The 14,021-nt window shown below is 41.6% G+C and overlaps 1 protein-coding gene across 1 annotated transcript; it reads left to right on the top strand.

Moving 5' to 3' along the window:
• Positions 1-2,548: 2,548 nt before the first annotated feature.
• On the top strand, positions 2,549-10,238 carry taf3 (TAF3 RNA polymerase II, TATA box binding protein (TBP)-associated facto). Its single transcript, XM_029523747.1, has 7 exons — positions 2,549-2,903; positions 3,369-3,611; positions 3,985-5,807; positions 5,893-5,975; positions 6,549-6,819; positions 6,957-7,063; positions 8,252-10,238. Exons 1-7 carry the CDS (start codon positions 2,738-2,740, stop codon positions 8,364-8,366), a joined length of 2,808 nt encoding a protein of 935 aa, XP_029379607.1. The 5' UTR covers positions 2,549-2,737; the 3' UTR covers positions 8,367-10,238.
• The last annotated feature ends 3,783 nt before the right edge of the window (positions 10,239-14,021 follow it).

Here is a 14,021-nt window from a genome sequence, read left to right as displayed (position 1 = left end):
CTTACTAGTGTTTGTCTTTGATGTTTTTAGGGTCAAAAACTTCAAACATTCTTTTATATATATATCGATATATATATATATAAAACAGTTACTGTACTCTATTCAGACCTTATTACAAAGCTAAATGCTGTTTCATATTTAAAATTTGTACTATACACTAATAAAGTTGCATATGACTCTCAACCCCTAACATTAGTTCAAAATGCTGAAAATGCTTAATTTTGTAGGCATAATTCTGTGCAACACAACTCCAAATAAAGAGCTGTCTTACAATATTTTGGTCCAATAGCATCCTTATAGGTGCAACACCCACAACACTGTAAAATTTGATATCAGATGACCAATAAACTGGAAATATAAATATAAATTATACTTGGAAAACACTAACAAGTTTATCTGCAGGAAATGCTTCAAAATCTTGGTTTCACCATACCAGTGGTATAGAGAATTCCCCCCCACCCACACACACACACACACAAGTTATTGTATAGTATTACTTTACTAGTAATACTATAGTTTTATTGTCATAACTTATGCATGCACAGACAGGATATGAAACTGTTAGACAGGGATGTGTGTGTGTGAGTGTTTAAAGCAGACCAACAGAGTTCAGCAGCTTAATAGCTTGTGGATAAAAGCTGTTGTTGAGTCTGGTGGTTCTGCTTCTGATGCTCCTCCACCTCTGGCCTGAAGGGAGGGGAGGTCCTTCATGATGTTGGAGGCTCTCTTCCTGCATTTGGCTGCGTGTCTGTGGTGGTGGGTGGTTAGGCTGCTACCCAAAATTTTTTGTGCAGCTTTCACCACCCTGTGCAGGGCCTTTTTCTCTGCAGCAGAGCAGCCGCACTGTCATGCCACACTGTGACGTAGGAGCTCTGCACAGCATATCAGTAGAATGAGGTCAGGACTGAGCTCCCAAGTCCAGCATGTTTCAACTTCCTAAAAAAGTAGCGTCGCTGTGTTTGTCTATAAAACCATTACAAGTACACCTCTGCATAGTATTGTAATCTTATTAAAATTAAAAAGAAGAAATGTAGATCCATAGATAGAAAATGATTAACTTCATTAACCCTGTTTTTCAGGGGTTAGTTATTCAAAGTTATTCAACTTTACTACATATTTGAATTTTTTTTTATAAATGATGGCAATCAGTGATTGTCTGTGATCCCTTTATTGTTTGAATTTGATACTACAACAACCTAAGCTTGATTCATCAAATGCCACTTACATTGCAATACTAATTAACTTATGTCTAATCAACAGGCTGTGACAAACGTGAATGAGTATTTAAAACATGGAGCAACCAATCAACTTTCCCACACACTTTGCACCTTGGAAATGAGAAGATGAAGAGACATCGAGACATACTCTTTATTGACTGCAGCTTTCAGTTTGAGTTTTCTTTGTTAGACAGTAAATTGTAAATTATGTACATTTGTAGTCATGCATAACTTATTCAGGCAGAAAAATGTAAAATGTCATTGAATACTGATGGCCTCGTTTCATATACTTCTATGTTATTATACAAAATGATTATCAGGCACACAACAATAATCCTTTTGATAAATATTAAAAAAGCAATGACACAGCATAATGACAATGCATAACCTTGTATAGAGTTATTTTCAGTCAAATGAATAGGCCAGTATTCTGGGTTAAATCATAAAACCTAGACCTTGTGCATGTTCTGTCTCATAATGATCTAGTGGTGAGGTGTGGCCCAGGTTTACTCTGTTTCTGTCAGCAGAAGTTGATCAGTAGCAGATTTAGAATATCCGTAATTAGCGCTCATGCGCCATCTCGTGGCACTGGCCTTGCAGAGGCATCCAGTGGGAAAATATTTGTTGGAAAGAGTTGCACAAATTGCTTTGGACTAATTAAATCCACACAGCCATCAGAACACTTTGTCCAATGAGTACGGCTAATCATAACTGTTTTCATCATCAATGCAACTGACAAGATTCTTTTGTATGCATGTATTGTTTCGTTTTTTGTTAATTTGTCCAGGGTCCAATGTGTAAGAAATGTGAATTAGCCATTATATACAAATTAAGGGGGAAAAAAACGAAAGAAATATTTATATTTGCCAGTTGAAATGTGGTCCTTCTGAAGTGATGGTTTCTACCTAGAAGATTAAATAAGTTATAGTGATGAGGTGACTCCAGGGATTGGTCAGTTGTCACTTGTTGCTCAGTGGTTGGTTTGTGGAGCCATCATGGAAGATGAGTCCGGTCGTCTACAATCGTTGACCTCGGCTTCCCTCCACTTTCGACGTGACTCAGCTGTTGCGGAGTGAAATGGGGTTACGTTAAGATTTGTTTCCAAAAAGAAATCACGTGTTTGGGATCCGGATCGTTGGGCTTGTCTTGTAACTGAAGCGGACATTTTGGCGGTCCAACAGATCTACCAGCGCAGCATGCAGCGCATGCGGCGACATTTAGAGGCCCGTCCGTTTTCCTGCACATCTCCGGGCGCCGATGAGGCTCCTGAACGCAGCACAGCCCTGTAGGCCGCCGCTGACCTCGGCGCATGCGCAATCGAGATTTCGGGGATGGGTCTATCGAGGGAATCAAGATGGCGACTCTGGCAAAAGCGCCAATATATTTACTGAAGTAGATGTCCAAAATTAACCGCGGGAGCGGGTTTTCTAAAGCCCCGCGGGTTTGGTGAAACATGAAGACCAGGAACATGTTTTGGAAGAGGAATTGACCGGGATTAGTACCGTAACTAAGTCAGCGAGATGTGCGAGAGCTATGCCCGCTCGCTGCTGCGTGTGTCGGTGGCGCAGATCTGCCAGGCTCTGGGCTGGGATGCGGTTCAGCTCACTGCGTGCGACCTGCTGTCCGATGTGCTGCATCGATATATTCAGCAGCTGGCCAGGGTCTGCCATCGGTACTCTGAGCTCTGTAAGTGCTTCATTTATCACTCCGATTACTTTTTAACCATAAGCCCGAAGTAGTCGTTGTTGTTGACGGGATCCGGAGCTGGCGCCCCCTAGCAAAGGTTGATGTGTCAAAAAGTACAGTAGCTACACTGCTAAACTGCTCCCATGTGTTGTTTTGCTGTGGCTACGATGCCTTCCAGTTCTGGCCAACGCCGAGTGAGTAGCTGATTTCACATGAGTTAGTTGGCAGAGCGTTGCATTATGTGTAAATTTGTCCCTATCATTGTGAAACCTGTTGAGCATTGCGTTAGTGTGAATGTCAACATCACTCAGGGCACTTCCATGTATGTGCAGCCAAAGCACTAGACTGTAGTCACACCTTTCCCCCAGGTTATCGTCAACTCAAGAACACACATTTCTCTAGTGATGGAGACGCACACAGAGGGTAGTCTAAGGTTTAACAGCCTTTTTTGATGCTACATTTCAGATGGACGAACGGACCCAGTCCTGGAGGATGTCAGCCAGGCTTTCAGGCTCCTGGGTGTGAGTCTAAATGAAATGGAGGATTATGTTCACAACCTGGAGCCCGTGGCCTTTGCCCATCAGACGCCGCTCTTTCCTGTTGGCAAAAACAATGTCCTCCAATTCCCCCAGCCTGGAGCCAGAGATGCTGAGGAGAGGAAGGACTACATTCCAGATTACATGCCACCATTGGTCTCCTTACAAGAAGGTCAGCACATAAATGGCAACACACATGTAAACACACATATAAATGTGTGTGCATATTTTTGTTTTCCATAAGTTTTTTAGAATGGTCAACAAGTTTGCAGCTTAACTATAAATTATACAGAAAATACAAGTATCCATCCAGGTTGGCAGTACTTTTTGCACCAAACTAAGATTGATGTGTGTTTGTCCAAAATATGCTTGCCTCATGATTCAGCAATTGAACATACACAAACATATATTTGGGTTTGGACTTATAAGTATAGATACTATAATAACCTGGAAATATGCCGAAGGAGGTGCTGTGTTTATGTAATTTCAGAGAGACTGAATTAAAACAGTGTTAAACTGTGTGTTTTTGTCCTTTTCTTCTCTAGAAGAGGAGGAGGAGGAGGTCCTTGCTGACATGGGCACCTCAGCTGAAGCTATGCAGGTGCCACTGGAAGAGGATGAAGAAGAAATTGAAGAAGATGAGACGGTGAATGATGAGAACCACCCACTGAAGAGGCACTTAGACAGCCCTGATGCAGCCGTCGGTATAATGCCTACCTTCAAGAGGCCGCGCATGTGCCCTGGCCTCAGTCCAGAATGGGGGGTTGAGCCCCGGGAACCCCTTACTTCTCTCAACCCGCAACGCGTTCCCCCGGGCATGCTGCCTTCTCACGATAGCCTTGACCCCCTGTCACCTGAAACACCTTCTGGAGACCTGCCTTCCTTCAGACCTCAGCCAGTAGTACCAAAACACTCTGATCAAAAGGGCCTCACCACTCCAGGAAGAAAGCCTAAGGTCTCCTCCCCTGGCAGACAACGGACTAAGTCCCCTAAAGGGGTCATTCCACTTCCAGTGGGTGGCAGTCCCATCCAGTCTCCAAAACCGTCTAAGGAAAGTAAGAAATCCCCAGGCAGGACAAAGAGTCCCAAAAGCCCCAAGAGCCCAAAGATGAGCTCAGTCAAAACATCTCAACCGCCAACAAAGACAGAGAATGTGCACAAGCTACCACTGTCTGCACTCAGTGAGAGGATGGGCAAAGAGAACATCCATATGCGTCAGAATATTGAGGAGAGGGAGTTAGCAGAGGGTCCCTTCAAGAAACTCGAGCCTGATAATACAGCTATCGATGATTCCATTGATGCTGTGATCGCCAGAGCATGTGCTGAGCGCGAGCCTGATCCTTTTGCTTTCTCATCTGGCTCTGATTCAGATAGCAATGGATTCTCTAGCCCCAGGAGACTGACTATTATGGAGCCATCTACTCCTAAAGTCCCGATTGGCGTCAGCAACTCTATAAAGGACACATCTACGCCACTTCACCTCCAGGCACATCCAGGCCTAGGAAACTGGACTATGGATGATTCAATCAATGAGGTGATCAGAAAGGTCAATCAGGGGGGTCCGTCCGCACCCCAGCCGAACCAAGGAGAATATGTGTCGTCAGGATCAGCCTCACCACCTACTCCTGAACCTCTGCTCAAGGTGTTTGAGGAGAAAAACAAGATTGTGGCATCAGTTGATGTGAAGAAAAAGCTGAAGAAGGAGCTCAAAACTAAGATGAAGAAGAAGGAGAAAGACAAGCCGAAAGACAAAGACCGGGAAAAGGACAAGGGAAAGATAAAAGAGAAGAATAAGGATAAGAACAGGGATAAAAATAAGGAGTTTTCCAAGGATGTAAAGATGCCCTGGAAGGACTTTGGAGTGAAGGATGAGGAGCTCTTTGTTCAGCGCGACTTCACTCTGCCTGAGGGCTCCATTAAGATGAAATCCAGAGATGGAGATGTCCCCAAGAAAGAGAAGGAAAAACACAAAGACAAAAAGAAGGATAAAGAAAAAAGTAAAAAGGACAAAGATAAAAGAGAAAAGGGTAAAGACAGAAGTAAAGAGGACAGACAAAAACAATCTGCTTTAGCTCCTTTTGCTCTGGGTGAAATCCCACCACTGTTTAGCCCCTCTGCCTGCCTGCGCATACCCTCCATGCTTCCTTCTTTGGCCCCAATCCTCCAGGAAAAAGAAATAAAGAGCAAAGAGAAGGACAAGAAGAAAGATAAGAAGGAGAAGAAGAAAAAGAAAGATAAAGAGAAAGATAAGGAGCGAGACAAGGCCAAAGAAAAGGAGAGGGAGAAAGAAGAGAAAAGGAAAGAAAAGGAGAGGGAAAAGGAAAAACGAGAAAAAGAAAAGGAAAAAGAGAGGATTCGATTGGAGAAGGTACATTTTCTTTTGTTCAGTTTATTATTATAGCACACTCTTAGTGTGTTGTTTCTGATCATCTTGGACCTTCCTTTTTCCTCAGGTGAAAGTAGATACTCCGGCTGCTTTACCATCTCCAGTTATCCCCAGACTGACACTCAGGGTGGGAGCAGGCCAGGACAAAATGTGAGCTAAATGTTTCTATCTTTGTAATAATTTGATAGGTTTCCCTTCTCAACTCAAATAAAACCAAGGGCCAGTTTTACAATGAGGATATTGAGGTTTAATCAGCAAGGTGCTAGTTGCATTATTTTAGTACTGTTAGTCTTGGGTACTTATTTTCTAATAATGTAATTTATTATTATTATTATTATAAAATAATATATTGTTATTCATTTTTCAACTCATCAAAATTTTTGCACTGAAAATGTAAAAAATATTTGAGAGGCAAAATGATGTTTATTTTACCCAAAGATAAAAACATTTAATTTTGTTATCTATACTGAAACTGTGTTGGTCTTGGGCATAATGTGCAAAAAATTTTAAATGTGTACCCTGTGTTTAAATTAAGTCCCACTAAGAGTGAGGTCTAATTTTCAAGAGAAGCCTGAGTATGGTTTTAAAAAAAAAAGTAAGAGACCATGCACAACAGTGCATTACAATTTATTTTTAAAGAAGCGTGATACAAAGCACAACGTCATATAAAAATCATGTTATGTTGTATATATGCTCATGCTGACTGTCTTTGTCCTTCACCAGCGTTATCAGCAAGGTGGTACCAAATTCAGAACCTAAGACGCCAACACCCAAGACCCCGGCTGCCAAGTCTGGACCAGGGAATCGCCCTCGGACACCTCCACTTCCCCCAATACTTCCCCCAGTCGCACCTCCTCTGCCCCCTCCTGTGCCTTCAGTTCCAGTCTCTCCTGCCCCGTCATCCTTGCTTTCCCTGGCACCTATGCTGTCTCCTGCCGCTTCCCTCAAACCTCCAGTGCGCAGTGTGGTGACGGAGACCGTTAGTACCTACGTGGTGAGTGCTAGTATCTACTATATTGATTACACCAATGATATGAGTCAGTGTTTTTTATGGCCACTATGCATCATTTCTTAGTTAGCATTATGCCACTGAATTTTTTTTTTTTTTTTAACTATCTGTAATTACCCAAGATTCGAGATGAATGGGGAAACCAGATCTGGATTTGTCCTGGATGCAACAAACCTGATGATGGCAGTCCCATGATAGGATGTGATGACTGTGATGATTGGTATCATTGGTAAGAGACTTATTATACCTTTTCTTTTTTCTGCCATACTCAGTTTTTCTGTAACATGATAATTTTGCATAAGGGACAATTTAATTGCAGTTTTTACAGTTAATTACAGTCTTAATTCACTGATGTGTATTCATGCCTGTTGTTGAAAGTCAGGAGTGTCACTGCACACAAAATCCACTATTGTGGAAATACCTCGGTTTCAATTTGAAGGTCATAATTTTCTACATTTTCAGTACAGCAGGGGAACAAAAAGAAAGACAAAAATATAATTTATTTTGAAAAATGTTAACTTTAAATGACTGCTCATTTGCTGTAATTATAACAATTAGACAACTTACAAAGGACCCTGATGTGCCTATTTGTGAATTTAAAGTAGATAGGAAAATGTCAATTAACTTGAGTTTATAATATTTATAATTACTGTCAGTTTTTTCACAGCATTTACTCTGTTGTCCTGGAAGAACAGCAGTCTCTGTGTAGGAGAGAGGATGATTCCCATATAGTGGCAGCTTGTCTTTCAAGCAACCATGTAAAAGAACATCTGTAGCAGACGTATGTGGGTGATACTGGTAGTTGGTCATAAATTTCTATTCAGAGACATGAAATCATCAAAGTTCAGTTCAGCAAATTGCTTAAATTTTTAATTTGTGACTTACTAAGAAACCGTGATATTTAAGCTCTGGTTACTCTCTTGCATTTGCTAGACAACAGCTGTGAGACTTTAGGTGGGACACTTGCACTTCCCAAGTGTTCCACAATTGCTAAAAAGTTTATTTTGACATTTTTACACACACAAGTATATTTGAAAAATTGACAAGTCATAAAAAATGACAGAAAAAACATAATCCGACAAGACTCAAAATAATACATAAGTAAGAACAAGTTCATTGTGTCTTCAAAGGAAAACCTTTTTAACTAGAGCAGTATTAGTTGGATTTTCAAGTTATATGTGGCGCGCCCCTCCAACACTAAAGTTCTTTAGCCTTTGATTCAGGGTTGGTGCTTCATTTTTCTTTCCCATTTTGAGGAAAATATTACATAATCATTTCATTGACAGGGCATGCTAAACTAAAAGACTCATCCCAACCTGCTGTGCTTTTTTTTTTTTTTTTTTTTTTTTAAACCAACACCTGTGGTATAATACTCCAAGTAGAAAAGCTGTATCCTCCTCTTCTCTTGTGTGCTCAGGCCCTGTGTTGGGATCTCTGCAGCGCCTCCAGAAGACCAGCAGTGGTTCTGTATTAAATGTTCCAGCAAGAAGAAGGACAAAAAACACAAGAAAAGGAAACACAAACCACACTGAGACTATGCAAAAAAGCACATATTTTGGACTAAAAGCCATTGCTGAACACTCGTGGCACTGCTGTAAAATAAAAAAGAAAGTTTAAAATTGTGGCTGATTCTAACTTCTAATGATTTTTTTTTTTTTAATGATGTCAGCCATGATGCAATGTGACTTGGTAAGAAAAAAGGCTTTAACCAGCACATATCCAGCCTGAGTTCTCTTGTGAGCTCTGTGGTGTTCCTCATTCACCTTTAAATCGTTTGCTTGTTGTTTTTGGAAATCCAGTCGCAGGAAATCATGACAGTTATGTTTGTATCAGGAGACCATGCCAATGACCAAATGACAGGTGAGAGCTCAACAAGGCAGAGCAAGACAACAGCTGACATCCTTTCTCTTTGTTTCTGTCACTTTACCACAAAAGGAAAGACCTCAAAGTCAAACATTTTCTCAGTTCTCTGCAGTAACATTGAAATGTTATGTATATAATGATGTTGGCATCAGGCGTGTATAAATGTGTAAATACCAACTTTCAAGCCAAGTGCATTTTGTTCTTAGGATTCTGACTTATTAAATCCATTTCCAGATATTGGTTTTTAACTCAAATTATTTTCTGTAATTTCTGTACATTTTTTAAATTTAAAGTTTGTATTTTTATTTTTTCTTCATATGGATTTGTCCCGAAGTTATACTGTAGCTGTGCTTGTAATGTAATTCATTTCGCTGATATTTCAATATTAAAGATGAGCAGTCTGTGTACTCACAGACTTTAAGATGTTAATCTCATTACCATCAACATTGTACCTAAATTTTCTGTCCTTTATTTTAAACTTTGACAAGCATCTCTGCTTTCACATCCCCGTTTTTGTTCCAGTAGCTGTTTGTTTGCATTTACTTTACAAAAATAGATTGGAAATATTTTAACAAACCAGTTTTCAGATGTTGAGTTTTGTTCCTGCTCATTTCAGATGTGATGACACATTAATTTGTCATATGTTGAATTTTCACAGTTGAGTCTAGCTGGTCTGAGATCAAGTTCGAGATCCCTGTTGTCTGTGGAATGCATTAGCTTACATTTGGGGCCATTCTGCTGTTCATTCTGTGTTTACACCCAAATAAGATATGTGGGACGGTGCTTCATAGCCACAGTTTGTGGATTTTGAGGAACTCACCAGAATATCCTGTGTGATTGAGTCTAAAAACAAAATTGGCAGCAGCTGTTTTCGCCCTTCCCTGAACAACCACACGGTGTCATTCTTCATGCACCGTCACTGTGGCATTAGGCTGCTGCTGCTGCAGCTGACATGTTGAGGCAGCACAGCAAAAAAAAAAAAAAAAAAACATGTTTCACCACATTATGAATGTAAGAAATGTAACAGGTGTCTCTCAGTTGGCTCCCATGTGGAATATTGCCAGCTATGCACTGAAGTGAGCCAGCTTGAGACTTGTTGCCCTTCATGAGGGAGGCTATAGGCAAGTGGGGCTGTAAATCAGATTTACTGCTCCTCACAAGCTGTGACAGTAGTAAAACATGTTTCCTCTGGTTAATAGAGAACTATAATTATGATAAAGATATTGCATGTTTGATCCAACCTTTTCCAGGACAAATACTGCACTTTTACATCTGGAGCAGGTTTTATCACCTCTCATCTGGAGCTTTACATATTTGACCCTGAGCTCTACCTAACTCAGGCGGCTTCAGGAGTCTAGCTGGTTGATATTGTGACACATCCGCAATATTTTTTTGGTGCAGAACAATTAAAGAAACTGTTTTAGCATTTAAAAGTGTTAAGCTGAATGAGCTTCACCTGTTAACAAGCCTCGGCCTATTAATATTCATCCTTCTAAGGTTAGACACGTGGACTAGTTTTATTAAATCCTGCTTGGACAACAGTTCTTTGCTCATGCTATGTTTTTACATCTGTCTTTGAAACTTTGCTCTCTTGACTGGTATTACTGTGATGATATGAACACCATTAACAACCTCAGTCAGGCACCAAAATCCACTTTTTCATTAATATCCTGTTTTTAAAAAGGAACTGTGGCACAACCAATCACCGATTTGTTGAATGGTCTTATTTGGTCATACTTGGGTAATAGACAGGATTAACTTTCAGGCCCTCAGATATAATGCTTAAATTAGTCACAGATGCTTAACATAATCTCGAGACAGAAAGCAAACCTGATGCATTCACCTCTTTCTGGAGTGTTTGTCACTCCATATATGGCTTTTAATGTCAATCTGCTCAGCATCTTCCAATAACGTTAAAGAGGAAGTAGGGAAAAAAAAAATCATGCGTGGCCAGAGAAAAGGGGGAAGTAAAATGGCTTCTGTCCATGCAAAATAAGCTGACATTTCAATGTGGTGTAGCTTTTTATCATATGAGATGTATCCACTCATGCAAACAACACAAGCACTCATTTCACAGCAGTGACATTTATTTATTTATTTTTATAAATTGACTTTTTATAGAAATGGCTCTTTTGTGGAAAAAGAAAACTAATTGTGTGAATTAAAATTAAAAAAAGAAATGTCATAGATACACAGCAGTGTCCTCTACTGATCAGGTCTAACCCCCCCCCCCCCCCCCCCCCCCCCCACCTCCTCCTCCCCCCGCAATTACACATGCTGGTGTCAGGTTTCATGCAGTCGAAGCTTGCATCTGTTGGATCATAAATTTTACTGCGTGGTATTTGTACAGATAAAGTTCTGACACGTCTGACGTTATAAAAAGAAACACATTTTTATTAAATAAGATGCGGCAGCACGGGCATGGTTAGTGCTGTTGCCCCACAACAAGAAGGTTGTGGGTTCAGTTCCCAGCCGGCTGCCTGCCTGTGTCGAGTTTACATGTGCTCCCTGTGCCTGCGTGGGTTTGCTCCGGGTACTCTGGTTTCCTGCCACTCATCATGTTTGGGTTAACTGGTGACTCTAAACTGTCTGTAGGTCTGAGTGTGAGTGGTTGTTGGTCCTACAAGAGACTGGTGACCTGCCCAGGGTGACCCCACCCTCACCCCGTGTGAGCTGGGATTGGCTCCAGCAGCCCCCAAATGTTTCACTTTGTCTACATGCATGTAGAGGGCTATATAAGATTCTTTAATTGAACACAGGCTGCTCATTTATACAAAAATGGCCGATAATGTTTCAAAATCAAGTGCCAAATTAGTTTCACTTAGTTACCGTCACAACTCATGCACATGGTGCTTGGGTGTAGGCCACACTTCAGAGCACATTGGTCACTGAGCTATGACACTTTCAGTTTTAACCCACAAAAACACAGACACAACTGGCTCGAACCATTAGTCCCAAGGGACCCCAGGAATGGTAGAAAGGGAAAGCTGATGATTACTTTCACTCATCACGCGACCACCTGCAGTGCTGGAAACATGCTGTTATGTGACTTATTACACGACAGGCATGAGCGCTTTTTTTCTTCAGCTGCAGCACTAAAACCTATGAACAGGAAGTGGGTGATAAACCAGCATATCTCTGCTGTGTTCACTAACAGTGTTCAGAATTTCACTGCACTACAGATGTATGTCTTACAGCATTCCCATACCATTTTCCATCCATCAATCGCAACAAGTTTGAGCACACCTCATTAGCATTGGGTGGATTTCAGCGGTCATAAATGTTGGTTGATCGGCGCAGGCAGGAATGGACTTCGGTAGTTCAGTTTTGGCACTGACAGACATACTAAGCAGCAACACATCACACATAACTGGATTTCAACACCAGTGTTAAAATATTCATGTCAGCAGAAAGAGTGAGCCTGGAAATGAGGAGCATTGCACTAAAATCAGAGGGAGAGCATGCTGATCTTCTCAACTAAACAGATGCACATGACATGACCTTGTTTCAAATGACTTTCCTACTTAATGTCAAATTACGCTAAAGGGACACAACACCTATGGGAGAATGAGACCTACATTTCACTTCTCTGGGGTTTTGTGTGAAGAATATTGTGACAAATTACACTTTTAATTTTTAATCAGATGGCACATTGATGCCAAAACACATTTTAAGCGTGCCACTTATAATAGAGGAGTTCACTGATGTTCAGAAACTGCTTGGCCCTCAACACATCCAAAAATATGAGGCTCAAAGCATAAACAAATGAGCTTTGTCAGATGCAAATTGACCTGCCCGGTTTCTTGATAAAGCTCTTCTATTCTTGTCCATCCACCCTTCGCTCTGAATCCTTCCACCCTTCGCTCTGAATCCTTCCACCGTGATTACAGAGTCCAACCGGTTCAATTGTAATGTGGGGAATTATTTCCTGCCCTACAACCTTCTGAAGCATTATATAGAGGCCCATGTCTTTATTTTGAGTAGATCTGCATGATATACTGGAGTTGCATTATTAAGGAACACAAATGGGCCTGTACCGTAGTCACTGGCTTTTAAATGAACTTTGAACCAACGTAGGTACATCAATCCCAGTGCACATCGATTGCAGCCTAATGGTGAATGATAGTGACAGCACTGTACTGTCTCTACCTTACACATATTCATGCTGACTCTAATGTTTGCGTATGTTCTGGCAGGGTATCTTTATCCCTATCCACTCCAGAAATGGCATGAGGCTGTGAAGCTCTCCACCTGTCATCCAGTTATTTCTCATTAGCCAACTCAGAGGAGCTGAACAGAGAGTGGATATGATGTTTAGCTGCAGTATTTACAGGTGTAAAGAAAATGAGCTGAATATCTCATTCAGTCATTCATTCATCTACTACTGCTGCTGCTGCCAGTCCCAGCTCACACTGGGTGAGGGCGGGGTACACCCTGGAACAGGTCACCAGTCCGTCACAGGGCCAGCACACAGAGACAGACAGAGACCAACAACCGCTCACACTCATACTCAGACCTACGGACAATTTAGAGTCACCAGTTAACGCAAACATCATGTCTTTGGGAGGAAACTGGCGCAAGCACGGGGAGAACATGCAAACTCCACACAGAAAGGCCCCAGGCCGGGAACTGAACCCACAACCTTCTTGTTGTGCGCCAATAGTGCTAACCACTATTCCTCTGTGCTGCTCCTGAATATTTCATGAATTCTGAAAATTATATAATGGCTAATAGACACAGATATAGGGATACCAGGCTTGAGTAACCATTTTCAAGGAATTCTCTGCCTCGGTATGTATATGGAGTGCTTGTTTCAAGATTCACAGAAACACGTTTCCCTGTACAATGAAATTCTTTTTTACTGTCCACAATGAATGCGCGCATGTATTGTTTCACTGGTTTAGGTACACGCCAACAGCCACAGAGGCATGCCACAGAACCAGGACTTGTGGATGAGCTTTTATGGCAACTGTGTTGTTGCTTCTATTTTCCCCAACCTGACAGTGGGAATAAATCATCCATGTCCAATTTCCTGAAGTTTTTCTAATATGGGTGTCAATTAGTGCTGGAGTGCTACTGTGGCCACAGCTTTACAGCCTGCAAACTGGGCTGCCGCAGGCAGCACAATGCATTAGCGCATGATGAGCTGTCAGAGAGGATTATTTCAGCCACGCCAGTCAGCAAAGGGGGTGGGCGCCGCTGTGCTGCACTAAACCGAGGAGAAGGAGTGGGCGGGAGACAGAGAAAGGGAGAGAAACACATAGAAGAAAGAGGGAAAGAGAAGAAAGTGTCCATTACACCGGGTGGATTTTTCCAGAGCACCG

Source organism: Echeneis naucrates, chromosome 16 (assembly GCF_900963305.1).
Source record: "Echeneis naucrates chromosome 16, fEcheNa1.1, whole genome shotgun sequence".
Lineage (NCBI taxonomy): Eukaryota > Metazoa > Chordata > Actinopteri > Carangiformes > Echeneidae > Echeneis > Echeneis naucrates.
Note: the sequence above shows the minus strand (reverse complement) of the source record. Positions and strands in the feature narration are given on the sequence as shown.